Raw genomic sequence first — 11,763 nt, forward strand, 5'->3', positions numbered from 1 at the left:
AAATGTGATGGCTACTTGTAACTATTCCTTAAAATCTATGATGCAAAGAAACAGCACAAATTTGGTGGTGTTTAAAGCCAGCATCAAGCACAGAGGATGTATTCAGTATTAAAGCAAAACCCAAGTAAAACTACTGTAGTGCATACAGATTTAACTGTCTTCTTGTGAACAGCAGTTTACCTAATCCACTAAAGACATCTGGTACGTGAAAAAGTCCTTACAGGCAATACTGGATCTCATACACCACAACATACAAATACAACACATCTGCACAGTCAGGTCAGGTGTCCTCACAAATAAAGGGTGCTTTAATTTAGCTCTCTTGAAGTTAGTAGCAGCAGCAGCGAGTCCCATTGCCTGCAACGGGATGTTTGCCAGGAAGTCTCTCCTCCCAGTGTTACGGGTTAGTGTAACTCGGTACAATCCCTCCTTGAAGAACAGATGCCTTTCATTTTAAGAAAACAATATAATGTCCATTTCCAAGGAACAGATTCCCTAAACTGCAGCAGCTCCATTATAGTAGCAGCATGAATATAAATGAGAGTAGCAACAGCAGATTCCCAAGTTGCATTTCCCTTTCTAATTCCATTCTGACTTTACTCCTGTAAGCAAAGATGAAAATAACTCTGGGAAATACATAAACTTTTAATGGGAAACAAAATTTATGGTATTAGGATTTTTCAACTGCATCCTATTTCAGCAATATTCACTTTAGCCAGCTGAAGGCAGACACATCAGTATGATTGTCATATTGATAATTATTGTCACTAGCACACTAAAAGACTGAGGCATTGAATGTGTATTGTACTGTTTGCTTTAAAATCATATATACCAAAGAAGCACTGCACCAGACTTATCTCAGTTGTTTATGGAGTAGTTCTTTCCCTGTCTCATAAAAGAATATGCTGCTACTTATTTCTGCCCATTTGCTTGAACAGACAGGAATATGCACAGGCATCTTGTCATTTGGGAGCAAACTTCTTGCCTACTTCCTCCAAAGAATACTTTGAAAGGCAAAATTTCTCAAAAAATAAACAGATACCTGAGACTGGTAGCTGGCCAATTTGTGGAGTTGATGAACTAATAAACAGGGTGAAATCCATCAGTTTTGATAGCATGGCTTTCCAAATCTGATAAATAGCTATATAAGAACTGTTGTATGGACAAGGCAGGAGAAGAGGAAACAGCTGGATACTACATAACCACTGACACAATGAACTTCTTTGCAGGGGAGAAGTTAGGGAAAGGCTAGAAGTGATTCTGCACCAAAAGAAAGTTGTTTTACAGTGTTTGACAAATGGAAATGAAGCTACTAAAAACTTAGCAGACCTTTTCAAGAGCACTTTCATGTAGTGGCTCAACAGGAGGCCAAAGGACCAAAAACATAAGCTTACCTACACTCCATAAACTACTTACTACCCAGACTGTAAAGAAGCATTGCCATGGTACTGGGCCTTGGAAAACTTGCTTTAGTCCAGTGCTCTGCTAAGATGATATTTTTTCCTTCTGAAATCCAACCTATCATCTCCAATTGACTTCATGTTGTATACTTGAGACATATCAACTTGTTTGGAGATGACCTCTTATATGGAAACCCTCCCCAGCCCCTCCTTAAACAAACTTGTTAGGACAAGTCAGAATGGCTAGCTGGGTGCCTTTGCCTAACAGATTAGAACCTTTGAGTATTTCAGGATCTTTTTCCACAATAATCACAAGTTAGGAAAACACAGGATTTCTGGAATTTGATTGTCCTGTAAAAGCAAGATTCAAGAGGACTATGGAAAAATGGTATCATGGCCATCCATTGGCTTGGGCCAACAGGACAAGAATATGAGCCTTTCTGGGTTTCAATCTTTGAGATAAGGCAAGTCAGAAATGCGGGAAGTGCAGATCACATAGATGTCTCTTTAAGAACTGGCTTGTGTATGGATAAACTAAACCATAATATGCCAGGGTCCATGATATCATATTTACTACTTTTGTTTCTTTGAAGAAAGTTGAAGGATTTCTTTAAAAACCAGTAGAAAATAATGTATCTGGTGTACATATCAGTTTGTCAGAGTAGACACGTATAATCAGAGCTGAAAGGAGACAAGATTAATTACTTTCATAAACTGCCCTCATGTTTTCCAGGTTTGTACAGGATGGAAATAATTAATGATTAGTCCTATGCAGCTGGAGAAAATCATACTGTATTCCCTCCTCACCCTTTTATCTCTAATCCTAAACCAATGTAGTATCTATACATGGAAAGGAAGAGGAACCAACATGAGCCACAAAGGCTTTCTTGTGAGCAGTTACTGCAAACTACAGGAGTCAGCTGGCTCTTTCCAGCTACGGCCACACATGGCCTGAGGATATGCTGATATGGACAAGTATCAGCTCCTTAAGTAAGGAAATATCCTAGGCAAGTCCTCCTGACAAAACCTCTTTCTGCAAGAGTTTCACTAGGTCTGTCAAGATTTGAACTGGAGCGAGGATCTTTTCTTCCTCCAACAGTTAGGAAAGGAAGACTTGAAGAAATTTATGTGAAGAGCTGTGTGGTGTCGTATCTAACACAAGAGGGATAATACAGAAATCCTACTCCTGAACAAACTCTGGTGCAATTTGATGTCTCGGGGGTTTTTAATGCAACTAGAAGAGAAATCAGTACCAATGGTGATCTCTTTTACCACAGTTGTAGCTTAATTGATATAAAGAAGAAAATTTTAAGAACGGATATTTTTGATGGCTTGATGACAAAAAGTCTCATAAATAAGTATGGTCTGTTACTTTGTGTTCCTAGTAAATTACTGAAAAATTGCTATCCGTGGTAATTTTTCTGATAGACACTGTCAGAGGCAGAATCCTTGACTTGACAGGCCAGACTTGAGGGTTGTTTTCTGTAACACAGAACATGAAACTTTTTAGAAAGCTTTTCCAAACCTGTCTTTAGGAGAAAGAAATGAAAATAAGGAAAAGACAAACTCCTGCCAGTTTTAAAGACAGTAAATCAAATAGCTCAAGCTATTGAGAGGAATCAAGTTGTAACAGACAAACTGTCTTGTTGAGGCAAGAGAAATTTTCATATTCCTGCTTTCAAGTGCAAGTGGATAGAGCTACCTAGCAGACCTGAGTTAGTAAAGATTAGTTTGAAAGAACCCTTCTTAGATGGTTTTTGGGGGTTTTTTTGTGAACAGGTTCTGTATTCACTCTTTTATGGGAACAAAAGCCAGTTTTATTATTTTATTTCTCTAATATTTCGAAGTCTAGCTCTTCACTTTAACCTATATACTTTTGTATGTCCAGGAAAATTTCTGCTGGTTTCTTTAAATTCTGAAAAGTAATTTATTTTATGCACCCTGATAAAAATTCATATTTACTGGAAAGCCATGAAAGAAAGTCAGTTCAATCTGCATGGTTTATATCCTGACAGCTTTCTTTATGCTGTCTTAATATTTTTGAGTGTTTAATATTTTAGCTCAGTGTTTTGTTTAAAGCCAAATTCCCACTTCTCTAAGTTCATTTCAATATATAGTAAAATGATTGCTAAAATATAAAGAGATGGAATGGCAACTAAGACCACACAGCTCTATCAAAGACACTACTACAGCTAAGCACTGTCTGAATTCTAACATAGTCAGAAATCCATGGCAAACAGATACCTATGTTTTCTAAGGAAGGAATTAATTTTCAAAAGAAATGCTTACCATGTTCACTGAATAGTAGCTGTTTCCACTTCTGTCTTTCAATTTCTGAAGCTTTGAATCCCAGTACAGATTTCAATTCTTGTAACACCCTCTTAGATTCCTGTCTCTCTCGCTCTTGCCTCTCTCTTTCTTCTTGGGAGAAGCAGTAAAAATCTTCCCGTTTGTATTCATTATCTGTATCTGAATAATCAACATACGCTTCCAGTTCCTAAAGAAAGAAAGGAAGAAACTCTTGATCATCACTGTCAGGGTGGACTCAATCCTACAACCTGATTCATGATCAAGTAATGCTAACACAAGCCAACCACAGAAATAGGATGGAGCCCTGTTTGAGCAGAGCCAGTGGAACCGACACTGTTCTTGGTGATATCTGTATGATTCTGGAGCAAGTCCACTCATTAATGAGATTTGCTTTGATACATAAATAGGATCAAGTGATATACCTTGAAAATAGGAGACCATTTCTCCATAATTACAGGCGGAGATAAACAATGCTGATGTGCTTTTTTTTTTTTTTTTTTAATTTTCACTATAACCAATTCTTGGTAGTCAGGCATCTTGCTAATTTAACTTACATAAATCCTTATTAAGAGGATATAGAGAATAGAAACTTCTCTTCCAATATTAAATATATTGGATTACAAGCATAAAAAACCAGAGCAACATTTATGTTATAACAGATTTTCAATAAAATAATTAGTCCCAGCTTTTTGATATGGAAAAACAGCTAGAGATAATATATATGGGGGAGAAGCAAGGGAGGGACAGAGCAGAGCATGGGTGTTCACTGTACTTTCAGAATGCATCTGCCACTTAGTTCTGAGATGAAGGAGGCCCACCTCTCTTCAAGACAGCCCAACCATCACCCAGGAGTTCTTCAAACAACACAAAATTGTGAAGATATCCAAAAATGCAGAGACTAAGCAAACTGAAGGCAGGATGGTTTCTGCTTGAGCTTGTCACATTTGCAGCTGTGTCAGTTTATCCAGCAAAAGTAGGACTATTTCATATACTGCCTTTTAGCAATTCTCACTTTTTATTACTCTGACTTGTGTTGCTGCTCTCTTTTGGTCACTCATTTCTAATGATATATATGAGAAATGAATACTAGTGCTCTTTTTTCCAGGATGGGGAATACCTCCCCATGGAACAGCAGAAAGAATGTACACAATTTTTTTCTACAAGTCCAATTTTGAAGTGGCACTGGCCACTTACTTGTCTGTCTTGGCAAGACAACAAGGTCACTGCACAAGCAACTGAAAAAAAGAATGGATACAGCAAATAATCCCCAATTACTATTTTAAATATGTTTTAAATTATCCCTTTTTTTTTTACCTGCTCTTCAGGGATTGGATCTTTGTTTTCTATGTATATGGCAGGCTGTGTTAAAGGTACTGTAGTATGCTGTAGGTTGTCACGGGAAACTTCAATTTTGCCTTTAGGGGAAAGAAGAAAAGGGATTTAAAAAAAATAAAATCGAGTACTGAATGATGTTCCTGACTCACTCAGGCAGGGTCCAGGTATTTTCATAAGCACGATTTGCACACATGAAAAAAATGGTGAGAAGACTGGTCAGGTTACACTGAAACACTGTTAGAGAGCACTTAAGTAACTTGGCTGTTTTGTTAGAAGCTTGGTCCGATGGAACTTGTGCTGAAACACTTCAACTAAGAAATCTCAGATATTTTATAGACTTTGAAAACCTGCAGATGGCAAGGAAAATCAGTAAAACCAGAGAAGAGACTTCATTTGGAAGTTTAAAAAAATTATAGGTAAAGCAGCTTCAAATAACTGGAAAATATTGGAAGAAATAATTAGGGAAAGTTTACAGAATGATGTTTGTGAGGTAGCAAGGAGACAAGAACAGCCAGTGTGGATTTGTTGAAAACAGAAGATTAATTTTTCAATGCAGTAACAGGTCTTGTGTATAGAAAGAACCAAAGACAATCCTGCATTTTGTTTTCAGTAGGACTTTTGACATGGTGTCATGACATCCTTATAAGCAAAATGTAAAGGCCAGGAAAAGTTGCTGTTAGGTGCACAGAACAGCCTCTTGGATCATCACAGCATGGATACCATTTTCAGACCAGAATACATTGAGTGAGAATTTGTCTCAAGTCCAATACTCTCTAATATTTCCAGTGGGTGAAAGAGAAGTGTTGTATCTCATTAAATCTGCTGACTGGGGATAAACTGCAAGAACACTGAAGGGCACCACTACAATAAAAAATAATATTGGAAAATCAGAGACAAAACCCAGGTAGAAATGGATTTCAGACCCAGAGGTTTGGTGACAGTGGCTGAAAATTTTTGTGCTTTGGAATAGCCAGGTGCGCAAATACATCACAACTGACTGGGGAGCACCACTGACAAAGAGGTGTGGAGCCTCATGGTCAACTCTACCCCACTGCAAGCAAAAAGCCAAACTGCAAACTAGTACATACAAGCAACAGCACTGACTGTTACACACATGAAATAACATTTCTACTCTGGCACTCATTGGGCTGTGGATGGAACACAGTGCCCAGTCTGGGGCCCCTTCATTCAGTAACACAGTGGGCCTAGATGGAATACAGAGGAAAACATTGGAAATGATAAGAGGACTAAAGAAGTAGAGTCATCAGGGAAGAGCTGAAGCACAGGTAGTCATGTAGAGAAGACAGCAAGAAACAATCTCTGAGAACATAAGAGCCATCAAGAGGAAATGGATTTCTATTGTGGGTGGATCAGAAGTACTGCTTTTAAATCGCAGCAAGAGGTACTTCTGTTCAGTAATAACATTCTACTGCTGATGGAATTAAGTGCTGGAATAGATGCCTGGAAATACAGTAAAATGTCTCTAAAGAGAGTTTTTTTAGGAACGGGTAAACAGCATTTACTCACAAATACTAACTTACTCTCGAGAGGGGAAATGGGTTAAATGACCTTGCTAAGCCCCACCTAACCCTATTTTCCATTTCTAATCTATACACTGAACACTTAAGGGATGGTGAGATTGCAGCAGAGTACCACGGCCTTGCTCTTATAAATATCAAAAAAAGTTGTGTACATTTGCAAAGACAGAGACAGTTGAAAAGGAAAAAGGATGGAATTTAAACAGTTTGAGGGCCATTGTTTCAAAGGCCATTAATACAATGCTGTAACTAGCCATAAAGAGTACTCCGTTCTGTAATATTAGCAGTAGATTACTACATGCTTAAATTGCTGAAGCTTTAAGTGGTAAATTTTATCAGTGATGAAAAAATGTGAAAGAATAAAGAGAAAGTTCTAGGAAATTAGCAGAGATGTACATGTAGATGAATGACAGATAGGCCCATCATTACCCAAGGAATTTAAATAGAGGTGAATTCCCTTCAGTGTGCTAAAGCCCCACTTATTCTGAGGCTCTGCTCTGTACCAGACAGGATCAGTGAGTAAAAACATTAATTCTAGAAATACACCAAATCATGTAAAGGTAGAAGCCAAACTGCATTCCCTGAAGGAACCATATGCTAAAATGTAAGATACATGCTGGTGTCATCACCAGCAACAGGCTGACAGGAGGGTGTGAGTGTTCAATCTATTACCCAGAAAGGCTTTGCTTTGGCTGCTTAATGTACCTGTAAGAGACCAGCTCTGACCTATAATGATTCAGGGCAAAAAGCATGTCCTGCTTGTTGAAGGGGACTCACCTTATACAGATGCTCTACTGGCTGAACTAGTTAGTTAAACTAAACATCTGTTGCAGCAAAAGTGCTCAGCATCCACTTAGACACAATGCTCTGAGCCCATGGGGTTCTTGAAACACCTCTTGTCAAAAGACCGATTTAGTTTTGGATAATAAAGCATAAACATAAAAGCTGTGCTGAGCTGTTAATATTAATTCAACAGGAAGGTATCTTCTCCCAAAGAGTTTTCAGAAAGTATTGAAAATAAAAAGAGACAATTTATTGAAGTAATTTACATAATATGACTGACAGACCAGCTGTTAAAATTTGTAGGAAGACAGCAAAAGAATTGAACTTGATTTCATGTACAGCTCGACAAGTTCAACTCACAAAAGCTGGATGGCTCAGAAATATATCAGAAAAGTCAAATGTTGTCAGATAAAAATAGTTTTCAATGACCAAAATAATGTAAAGGAGCTCCTGTGGAGTAGTTCAGTAAACTTGTTGCAAAGTAGAAGTTCAATCCCAGCATATTTCCAAGAAAGCCAGTGGGCAAAAGCGATGGATTATTTTATTTTTATTTCTCACGCAATCCCTTCGTTCTAGATCACACACAAGGTTATTTTTGTACCGAACTTTAAAAGGAAGCAAGTTATAATAAAAAGGCCTGCTGTGAAATTTATACACAAAGTAAAAATAAAACTAAAATAACTAAAAATACTATGGTGTGTAGTCTAGAAAGAACTTTTAAGGAAAGAGGAAAAAAAGATCAGTGGAACTGGAGGTTGTGGAGGGCATCAACAAAACACAACGGATCAGCACATGCAAATGTATCAGGCTACATCTAACATCCTCACAGGCTGTTTTATACAGCACTGAGGAGGAAGTTGTAAGACTGCACTATCAGGCAAAGTACAGGAGTTAACTGTTAATACCATGTCTGGACCTGCCCAGAACCTGCAAGAAGCCTCCCAGTACTCCCAGTTCTGATGTCAGCATGAACAAAGTCAGCCTGCCTGCCTCTAGGCACACAGCAGTATTTATCCATCTACTGGATATTCCACCCATACATTATTACAAGCATAGTGCACTTCAGATTTGGATTTCTGTAGGTAACTTGCTGATCCAAGTTCCCCCCCAATTTTCCTAGTGCAGTCTCCATTACCAGCATTTTTCAGATGCTGGGCTGTGCCTTCCTAGGACAGTAAAAATGCTCCTGGAAAAAAGAAAGATTAGAAATTACAGGTTCAATTCCATGTCAGGAGAGCCTAAGTTCACTTCAGTTATTTAAGCTGGTGATGCTTCACAAGAACAGCGTGGGCAGTACAGATTCCTAAGGAGAGGGACACCAAACAAAATGCTGGGATGTGCTGCTCACTAAGACTTTTAAGAACACCAAAGATTAGCTCACTCTCTTTGAGAGAGTGGTAAATTAGTATTATATGCTCAACATGTCCTCCATGATTTAAAATGTTCCAGGAAATGTGATTGTCAAAAAAGTTTCATGACAATGCCATTATCATTTCAATTAATAGCATAATTTTAATGCAGTAAATAAATGAAGATCTTGAGGGTGATTCATTAAAATCCTACCCCTTCACAGGTAATTCACCAGTCAAAGGCAAAAAGCCATGATCAGTCTACACATGAAAATTTCACCATCAGAATCCACAGGTCTAAAAGACCCAGTTAAAATGTTTGCATTTTTTGCTGAAGCAAAAGCTTCAAGGCCATCACACTGAAAAAGTCTGATATGAGGACACAGTTTTACAAAGTGTATGGTTGTAAGACCTTCTTCAGTTAAAATTCTGATACACAGGCTAAACACTGTCACTGATCCATTTGACCATTTCATCTCTGAAGTATATCCCATTAGCTGCTCAACCTCTCACATTTACCTTTTTTATTTGGGTTTCTTCCACTCAATTTTTCCACCTGAGAAATGGCTTCTTCCCAGCAGCTGTTGCTTGCCTGGATATGAGGCTGAATAAACTTCAGTTTTTGTTCCAGAACCTGATGGGCTTCTGTTGTCAACTCAGGTGTCTCCTTAGTGCTAACAAGCTTTTCAAGTTCATCCTCAAGAATTATTACCCTAAGTGATGAGGAGACAAACAGCAGTAAATAATAATAAATATTTGACTTCACCATTCTTTCAAGTATTTAATGTAATATACTGTTATTTTCTTGAAGTTTTAAGAACCTAACTCAGTCAATTCCTCAAAGATGCCACAAAATTAAAAAAATATATATTTTTTCTACATCAAGATACATTGCTTACCTGCATTTGTTACAGTAATTCTTATATGTAAGATTAAAGGAGTAGGAGAGTCTCAACTGTTTCAACAAGGCAGTGACAAATCTTTAAGGATATTTACTAGGTAGTTACTATGACCTGAATGTTCTTATAAAGTATTTGATATATGATTTAAGATATATTAAAAAATCAATGGAAGATAATTATGTTCCCTTATTTTTTTATAAGGGAGTGACAAAAGCAAAGCAAAATCTTAATGCACTGCTTATCTTCAAGTTTTCACCAGATACTCAAAGAATACCCAAGAAAAAGATCAGATTCCATAGTAAACCAAGGATCTTTGAGCCATACTGTGTAAAGATACGGCCATGATTGCAAAGACTGTACGCATCTAATGTTTTTGCTTTTGGCTGGGGATACAAGCTGACAACCCAAAGAACTTCGAGTCCAAAGCCTTGTGCACACTCTGCCAATTCTTGTGCAAACTTACTCATTGAGCAGTGCCTTGAGGTGAAGCTGCAAGCTGCGTACCGCTGTCTGGAGACTGTTGAGCTCTCTGGGCTCCTGCCTGCTCCTGGCCGGCCATTCCAAGCCCGACCGGTGCTGAGTTTCGAAGTAGCGATAGAACTCGTAGCTCCTCTTGAGCTCCTCCAAGCAGGCCGCGTGCGTGTGGGGAAGGCCCTGGGTCACATCGCACAGGACGTGGTGCGGCAGCCGCTCTGGGGACACCGAGGCCTTGGGGGACGCGTTGGCTGGGGACAGCAGCAGCGCCAGCCTCCTGAAAAATTCTGAACTCTGCCCTACCCAGAGCTGAAAGAGGACCTGCAAAACAGGGCAGGGTTAGCCCTGTGCACCTGGGAAGGCAGGCAGCTTCCAAAGTAAATGTACAGATACACCATGGGAAAACATTCCTTGGCCAGCAACAGCAACTTTGAAAAACTGCAAAAATCCGCTGACTGCTTTCGAAGGGTATTCCAGAGCACGTGAGGTTCAGATTTTGTGAACCTCAGGTGACTGTTAATTCCTTGATGAAGGATATTAAATGCAATTATGCTCAGAAAGTTGTCAGAGTCCAAAACCTCATATTCCCATTGGCCAGTTTCATTATTTGCTATAATCTCCACATACCCTACAGCTCATAAAGGGCTGACAAAATTCCAGTGGCAGCAAAGACATTTTTCCCTTTATAAAGCCAAGCTGTCATTTCTACAATCTAATAACTACTGCATTGCCCCCCACCCAACTTTGAAATATGAGCCTAATTGCACTGTACTTCAACAAAAAAATATTCTACATCTGAAGAAAGTTGAGTTGCTAACTCTTTTTTTCAGCCAAAATAAGAAATTCCACCAATACCACTAAGGAAGGAAAGGCTTTTAAGAAATGGATTGATTCACAGTGTTAAATATGGTGCTAAAGAGACCAGTCCATCTGGGCGCAAGGCAGCCCAAAATTTCAATTTCTTGAGAACTTCCACTTCCAATGAAATGAACTGTTTTCTTAGTTTAGAGAAGTTTTCACAGCAGGCCATGACAGTACAGCAACTTTTATGTCTACAGTGAAAAGGAAAGGTTATGCTACTTTTCTCTGCAATAATGGCCCTTATTAAAAGGGATCAGCTGTAGGTGATTATGGGGTGCAGACAGAAACTTGTTTGCAAGCATTCCAGACCAAAGAAGACAAAACATTTACTCATCATGGCAAAAATACTTGGATGCAAACTGATAAAGTATTCCAAAAGAAAAAAGAAATCTCAGTTTACAAAAGATGCTCATGAGGGGAAAAAAAAAAAGAATACATGAATGACATGAAATTAATTTGGGGCACACATGCAAGACTGATTTGGCTGGGTGCAAAAATACAAAGCAAACAAATAGGCAGCTATCACTCAGGTGTCTATGAATGTGTGGTGCCTTAGATAAAAAATCAAAAGCTCATGCTGTAATAAGCACAAAAGAAGACCAATCCCTTCCACCAGACATAAATCACAAGCAAAAAATCAGCACACAGAAATAGTGGACTTCAGGAACTAATAATAATAATCAAAAACCTACCTGAAAAAAGGCACAACGAGAAGAAAAAAGGAAATTCCAGATATATTTATGGTTGCAAGCAGTTTGCTCTGCCAATAACTACTGATCATCTTTGCTGACACAGAAAATATTCAACTGGT

The 11,763-nt window shown here is 38.5% G+C and overlaps 1 protein-coding gene and 1 long non-coding RNA gene across 3 annotated transcripts in view; one reads left to right on the top strand and one right to left on the bottom strand.

Moving 5' to 3' along the window:
- The window catches only part of LOC134550049 (uncharacterized), a 59,969-nt gene that overhangs the window by 28,447 nt on the left and 19,759 nt on the right, over nucleotides 1-11,763 (top strand). The window lies entirely within an intron of this gene.
- The window catches only part of VEZT (vezatin, adherens junctions transmembrane protein), a 70,028-nt gene that overhangs the window by 11,622 nt on the left and 46,643 nt on the right, over nucleotides 1-11,763 (bottom strand). Inside the window, exons 8-12 of one of the 2 annotated variants that reach the window (XM_063396301.1) lie at nucleotides 10,081-10,412; nucleotides 9,235-9,428; nucleotides 5,025-5,125; nucleotides 3,690-3,897; nucleotides 2,744-2,882 (exon numbers count right to left, since the gene is read on the bottom strand). In XM_063396301.1, coding sequence (XP_063252371.1) covers nucleotides 2,782-2,882; nucleotides 3,690-3,897; nucleotides 5,025-5,125; nucleotides 9,235-9,428; nucleotides 10,081-10,412 — 936 coding nt within the window. In that variant the 3' untranslated portion in view covers nucleotides 2,744-2,781. Of the gene's footprint in view, nucleotides 1-2,743; nucleotides 2,883-3,689; nucleotides 3,898-5,024; nucleotides 5,126-9,234; nucleotides 9,429-10,080; nucleotides 10,413-11,763 lie in introns of those variants that run through there. The other variant, XM_063396300.1, reaches the window with a different exon arrangement.

The sequence above is a fragment of the Prinia subflava genome, chromosome 4, assembly GCF_021018805.1.
Source record: "Prinia subflava isolate CZ2003 ecotype Zambia chromosome 4, Cam_Psub_1.2, whole genome shotgun sequence".
In the NCBI taxonomy this organism is placed as follows: Eukaryota; Metazoa; Chordata; class Aves; order Passeriformes; family Cisticolidae; genus Prinia; species Prinia subflava.